Source organism: Alligator sinensis, unplaced genomic scaffold (genome assembly GCF_000455745.1).
Source record: "Alligator sinensis unplaced genomic scaffold, ASM45574v1 scaffold1216_1, whole genome shotgun sequence".
Taxonomy (NCBI): Eukaryota; Metazoa; Chordata; order Crocodylia; family Alligatoridae; genus Alligator; species Alligator sinensis.
This window is the reverse complement of record NW_005842018.1, coordinates 2,709,628-2,716,643: the sequence shown is the minus strand read 5'-3', so window position 1 is coordinate 2,716,643 and position 7,016 is coordinate 2,709,628. Positions and strand designations below refer to the sequence as shown.

Below are 7,016 nucleotides of genomic sequence, written 5' to 3'. Positions count from 1 at the left end.
GCATTCCTGAGAGCACTGCTGAGAACTGTGCCACACCAGCTGCTGCTTTTTGTACAAGTCAAACCCAGAACATGAAGAATGAAGCTCCCTGCCAAAGCTGGTGAGCTCTCCATCTCTGGCCTGTTTGAAGGCAGCTGTGAGATGTGGCTCCACTGCCTCGCATCCAGGTTTGGCACTGCTGACCTGGCATAAGTGGAGGGGGGTGCTTCTCGGCACTGAGCTTAACAGCGTCTGGGGGGTGGCAGACATGCCCTGAGAGAGAGTTTTATGCCGTGGAAGATAAATCCCTCATCTGGGCCCTGATGAAGGTGCTTTGCAGTGTTCTGCCAGCTGTGTCCCATTTTAGAATCGGCTTTTAGTTTTCATTTCTCTGTCTAGGGCCAATAAAAATAGTTTTTGTTCTAGTAAATGTAGCAGCATCCTTTAAGCAGCTAGGGACACCAGCAGCAGCAGGAAACTGGACTCTACAGTTTAACAAAACTACAGACTGCTTCATTATAAGGCCAAGGGCAGACAGGTTGTAAATTTAACCCTGAAACAATGCTGTAAAGAGTAAGATGTCTGTGAAAGCCACAGGGAGCACCAGATAGTCTGGAAGAGACTAGATCTGCTTGCAGTCCTCCAACACTGCTTGAGGGGGAAAAATCCCAAAAGGAAGGGGAGAGGAATTGTCCAGAAAAAGTAAGCAGGACCAGGGAATTTTCAAAAGCTAGTGTCTAGTTTTTTTTGGTTTTTTGTTTTTTTAAATAAAGCAAAACCACAGAAAAAATGCTGCTTTATACTTCAACAGTTTTCCTCCCTGCTAGTTCACAGGGCTGCCTACCCTGGAAAACACTCTGGTGATGAGAAATCTAATAAAATGATGACACCATGAGAATCAAGAATGAAAGCCTTGTAACAGAGAGAGAAATTATTTGAAATGATTTTAAAATGCTATTTTACTCTAAAGGCCAGCAGATACTTTAAAGAAAAGATTTCCCTATTAAAATACCAATGCCCCTGAAGCTCTTAAGTTAAGATAAGAGAGCTCATAGTAGATGTTATAATATCCACAGAACCAGAACCATTATAGCCAGGGAAAATGAGACTTGACATCTTCTGATTCTGCTAATATAGAAAAACATAAAAAGCTTACAAAAAAACCCCACACCATCTGCATGTCACCTCCTTAGACCATACTGCCTTCACACATCTAACATGCCGGAGTCTAATGTGTTCTCACTCTCAATAGACATATTTCCTAACATTCCTTAACAACTCTTAAATAAATGCTATGTTATATAACAAATACAATACAAATGTTCCAAAAGAAAAACTTTATACCTCATTTTTAAGGATGGTTTCTCTGGTGGCTTTTGGAAGATCTACGCTTGCTTTGTCCTCCATTTTCAGGGATAATGGTCTTTCACCTGCACAAAGTCCACACAAAACAGAGTCAATATTTGCCTTCAAGGTAAAGTTAAAGTGTTTATCACTGTATTCCAAGCTGACAAATGAAGACTTTTTAGTACCACTTGATGTCAAAACCAATCACTGTCTTACAAATATCATGGGTGTAGCTATGAGACAAGTGATTCCAGGTGTAACTGGAATTACAGGTTATATCATCAACTGGTTTGAACTGTCATATTTCCACCAGCTGCAAAGGAGCTAGAACAATTATACCAGCGGAGGATCTACTCTGTGTGATTTATAGGCCAAGTGTCCCAGTCATGCCTCCCATCAGTGTTGGCTTATGACTTTATGTTAGCTGCCATGCCCCATTTTGACCTCAATGCAAGGCTATGGCAATATGTTGCCACAGCATGAGCTGGACTGGAGACCAAAACGTTGTGCCAGCAGGGTTAAGAAAAGAACTGCAATCTCAAAAGGAATTTGAAGAGAAAACTGCTCATTCCACCACCCATTGGTGGTGGGATGAGCAGTGGCAGTGTTAATTGCCATGGCTCCTGGGGCCAGATTTCCAGCCCTGGGGGCCATAGCCAGAGAACAGAGCCACATCATTTGGCCCTCAGAGATGCCCACGGGGCCTGAAATCCAGCAATGGAATGAGCTGCAACTGCTGCAGCTCCAGGAGCCATGGCAATTAATGCTGCTGCCAATTATCCTCAAGGTAAGATGATGCAGCTCCATGCTCCAGATCCAGCCTGTGGACCAGCCCTGGGTGACTCATCCAGTCTGAGGCCAGATGTGTTTGACACCCAAGCTGAAGGAGAGCTATTTAGCTCTAATGAGATGAAACAAATTGGGCTGTCAAACATGACTTGGAGACTGGATTTGGCCTGTGTAGCCACTCCATCTGGCACTTTGGTCTATAAATGGGCTACCGGAAGTTGGGGGCATGGTCTGTTGCAGAATTTGTTGCCCGTGGGATCCATCTCAGTGGCAGAAGGGCAAGCAAAGACTGTGCAACAGCCCTGATTACCATGGCACTTGGCCATTCCACTGTTGGACCCCCACTACCATCTACCACCGTTGGACCTCCACCACTGCCCCCAGGTTCCCACCACTGCAACCACCACAGCCACAAGTTCCAATCTGCAAGGAGCCCTGCAGTATGGATCCAACTGGGGGCTTGGAATGAGTTTGACACCCCTGGAATAGACAATCTAAAATTTAGTTTTGCCATCTTTAGGGTTCATGAGCCAAAGCTCTAAGCCAACTTCTAGTGCTACCTTTAGCAGCTTTTCTACTGACTTCAGTAGGAGCTAGATAAAGCCAGGTAGCAGCAACAAGGAAGCTTGCACACCACCCTCCCCTGGACCTCCAACTTTAGCTGGTGTTTTTCATCTTTGACTTTCTTACCACATTCCATGTATATTTTTCAGTTCTCGTCTTTATGCATATGCCTTACAACATCCCTCTCCCAGAACAATTCTACAAAGATAAGGGATGTCATTTGTTTTGCGTAGGAATCAGTTTCTAACTGTAACAAAATGATTTATAAAAAGCCCATGCCTACGATCCATGCTCAGGCCAGGCTCTCGCTCTCAGGTCCAAAGCGGCCAGTGCAAATGCGATGACTGATGGATGAAGCCAGGACATCTTTCTTGACAATGTCTCAGACTTTAAAGATGCACAGAAACACAGGGCTGGAAGGAACTTGCTGGATCATTAATCCCTCTTCCCTGTTAATGTAGGTAACCCAATCCTACACTCCAACTTGAAGCTAGTGTTTTTGACTGCAAATGGTTATGGAAGGCCCTTCCTCAGATTCATTCCTTCAGGGATTAGGAGTCTTCTCCTATTTTTTTAAATTCTAAAATTTAAATGTCCATACAAATTATTATTATATAGCTCTTATCTATGTAATACTTAAGAGGGGTAGTGATGGAACAGTTCAAGCGTCTCACAATGGCCAAAAAAACAAGTCAATACAACCATAACTGGGTTCCTGGTATTTCCAGCTGGGACGTCAAGGGCGATGGGATGTTATCCTGGCCACATCATTTTCTTGCGTGCCACTGGCTGCAAAGCCAGCGGTGCCTTAACCACACTTGCCCAATGTGCCACCTGGGATGGAATTTTGACCTTCTTGACAACTTGGTATTTACAAGCAGCAGTTACATCTCCCTCTCAGCCACTGTGTTTACAGGCAACACAAACTGTGCAAGAGTATGTCTCTGTCACCTTAGTCATCCTACTAATCATTCTCTGTACTTCTGTCAGTTTGACAACATCTTTTTGAACATGTAACCAAAACTGTACACAATATTCCAGATGAGGTCCCATGACTCCCTTTACAACAGGGGTTTTCAACCAGGGGTACACATACCCCTGGGTGTACTTTGGAAGGCTGCAGGGGTACGCGACAGTGGTGCAGGCACTGCTGGTTTCGCTGCCATGTGCTGTACGGGGACCCCCTCCCTTGCTCGTTGACCAGGGGACCCCCCCCCACACACACACACACACACACACTTGTCGGCCACCTGCCAGAGAACTCCCTGCTTCTCGACCAGCCGCCAGTGGTGCCCTGACAAAAGAAGGTTGAAACCCCCTGCTTTACAACATTAATCCACCTTTCTATCTACTTGAAATATCTTGCCCAATTCATCCTATCGTCACATTTATCTTTTTTACAGTTGCATCACATCAGTAGCCTGTAGTCATCCTGTGATTGACTAACATGTTCCAGCCTTTCCCTCGTTTCAAATAGATACACCCGCAGTTTAGAGCAGAAATTCTCTGAGTGCATGAGCTTGTACTCTTGACTGTGAAATTTAATTCCATCTCAATTACTTCAGTTCTCAAGATCAACAAATTCTTCCTGGCATGATATACTGATCCTCCATTCTAGTGATATTGCCTCACAACTTTGTGTCATCATCATTAGCACACTCTTAATTTTAAGAGAAAGTTACTAGCAAAAATATTATAGAAAGACCAGTCAGAAGGGTGATCCTTGAAGAACTCCACTGGTAACCTCCCTATAGCCTAAAATATTGCACTTTCAAACCAACCACTGTCATCTGAAGGAGAGATACAAGGAAAACTTGCTATGAAGTTTAAATAAACCAAAAAAATCAGCTTGATTGGCTCATGAGCCGAAAAATAAACAAAATTACTTTCTCCTGCTTCACAACTTCAGAAGGAGAAAGAGATCCATCCCATAGCACCTCAGCTTCTGTAATTTTGATCTTTTCCACTAGTTGGTGCACAAGCTCCATGACTCACATTCAGAGAACATTAAGAGAATTTCTGGTGGTAGAACTGAAATATCCCTTGGTTAACTGAAGGTTACAACTCGTACACTCATGTCAGTCATGCTTTGAGATTAACATTACAGGTCAGACCATAAACGAAATAAAATGCAGCTGAAAATAAGTAACTGTAACTGGTCTGTAACTGTAGCGTAAAGACTACCACTGAACCTTTATCACAGATGTGAGGATGTACCTTATCCTGAAGACAGATGCTCTCTTCTATCACTTGACGTGGTATAACCCAGAACAACACTCAGTCCTGCATCATTTAAACACAAAAGAGATAAAAGGGAAATCTCCTGAAATCAGATCATTGGTGTCAAGATCAGTGGAATGTCATTAGAGTAATGCTTTAATAGTAAGCTGTGCAATGTTAACATTAACCAATGCATACAGGTTTCTCTTAGGTTCTCAGCCTAAATCACTGATGCAATCACTCTTACATTTAATATTATTAAAGGACATTATATGCATTTCATTCCAACTACTCCTCTTACCCCTCCAGGGGCCAAATTCAGACTTGATGGAGTTTAGCCATTTACATCCACGGTTTAATTTTCATGCAACTCCTCTTGAAGACAAACTCCAATGATCTGAAAATCGTTTCTCAATGCATCCTCTGCAATCTTGAACCAACTGGAGTCAATAAATCAACTTACAGGGTAGCCCTACTACAAGGACATTATAATAATCTACCCAAGATGCACTAAAAGCATGGATTAGCTTCCCTAAATCAGTTTTTGAAAGGCATGACTTGATCCCAGCTATATTTTCCAGTTGACATTAACCAGATTTCAGCAACTGCTCAAGTACATCATTCTAAAACAGGAACAGGATGAAACAACATAACTAGGTTTCTCACTATGTGAGGGGCTCTTTCAAATCATGCTGTAAATGGACACCATCATGAACTTTATTCATGCGTGAGATGCAGTGTATAATACTTCAACACGTGTATGTTAGATGAAACTATCCTCCAGATCCTAACTCTCCCTCTAATCTGTTGACCTACAGCCACTGCAGCAATGCATTTGACTTTGCAGATAGGAACAGACAGCAGCACAAGTTAAACCTCATTTGCAAAGCTATAGACCTTACTGGCGAGGCAAAGAAACAACTAAACACAAAATCCTGAGCTAACGTACACTCCAGGAGACAGACCATGAAATGAATAATGGCAAGAATGAAAAGACGTCAAGGACTGCCAGATTATGAGGAAAAACCTGTAGTTTCTGCCCTAGCAGCTACCCAGCAGAGTATAAGCCAAGAAAGGCATAGACAGTTTCTGCTGCAATGTTGAGACAAAACAAAACTGACGTCGGTTGTTCTGGATAACCAGAATGAGTTTTTTCCAGCACATTGTAGTTATCATCATCATTCTAGCGAGCCGACGTGCAAGAGGAGTTAGGCGAGTTTGCCTCAATGAGATGGCAGCAAGTTTTAGGAAACGATGGCCGCGTCTACACGAGATGCCGACTGCGCAGTAGCGTCACGTGATAGGAAGCATGACGTGCGACACTGATGCACAATAGTAACGAGTAGTACCGCACGGTCAGCGCCACCGAAAAACCATTCGGCGACATGACCGTGGAGCCACTCCGGTTATCGTGCAGTCATTTAGTACTCGCTCGTACACGTCGGAGCCAGAGAAAGGAGACTTGTTTACACGAAGGCTGCTATCAAACCCCCTGTCTCCTCCTCGCCAGACTCCATCCGCCCAGTTCCCTCGTCCTCTCCTCACCGGCCCTGTCCCCCAGCCCCACAACCGTTTTGGTCACCCTCTCCCAGACTCTCTCCAATGTGTCCACGTGCTTTCCGTAGTGGAGGGCCCAAAACTGGACGCAGGACTGGAGATGTAGCCTCACCAGTAGAGGGGAAGGATGGCTACCCTGGGCCTGTGTTGTTTCTCCCTCCTCTGCGCGCTCCCACCACCACCTAGGGGGGAGAGGAGACGAGACGAAGAGCAGAAGGGCTCCTAAGAACGTCCGCTCACCTTTGCCCTTTGCCCCGACGGGGGTCACCGAACGCAGCCGGTGATTGGCTGCCCGCGACGCCGCGCGCCCCGCCCCTCGCTCGCTCGTACGACCTCTGCCCTTGCCCCTGGTTTCGCTTCCGGGTCACCCCGCGGCGCCGCCCACGATTGGCGGAGAGCTGCCGGCGGCTGCGTGGCGCGTTCCGGGGCGGGATGAAGAAGGAGCAGGTGCTGCACTGCCAGTTCTCGGCCTGGTACCCGCGCTTCCGCGCCCTCACCATCCGCAGGTGCGGCTGGGGTTGCTGGGGCAGGGGGCTTTTCCCCTTCCCCCGCGAGCGCAG

The 7,016-nt window shown here is 45.6% G+C and overlaps 2 protein-coding genes across 5 annotated transcripts in view; one reads left to right on the top strand and one right to left on the bottom strand.

Moving 5' to 3' along the window:
- NUDT5 (nudix hydrolase 5) overlaps positions 1-6,807 on the bottom strand; it is a 20,712-nt gene extending 13,905 nt beyond the window's left edge. For 2 of the 4 annotated variants that reach the window (XM_025202271.1, XM_006022140.3), the window contains exons 1-3: positions 6,569-6,704; positions 4,897-4,962; positions 1,324-1,409 (exon numbers count right to left, since the gene is read on the bottom strand). In XM_025202271.1, the coding sequence (XP_025058056.1) occupies positions 1,324-1,386 (63 nt within the window). In that variant the 5' untranslated portion in view covers positions 1,387-1,409; positions 4,897-4,962; positions 6,569-6,704. Of the gene's footprint in view, positions 1-1,323; positions 1,410-4,896; positions 4,963-6,568 lie in introns of all 4 variants that reach the window. The other 2 variants (XM_006022141.3, XM_006022142.3) reach the window with 2 other exon arrangements.
- The window catches only part of CDC123 (cell division cycle 123), a 54,985-nt gene continuing 54,773 nt past the window's right edge, over positions 6,805-7,016 (top strand). The window contains exon 1 of the mRNA XM_006022139.3: positions 6,805-6,962. Within this exon, the coding sequence (XP_006022201.1) occupies positions 6,889-6,962 (74 nt within the window). The 5' untranslated portion in view covers positions 6,805-6,888. The remainder of the gene's footprint in view (positions 6,963-7,016) is intronic.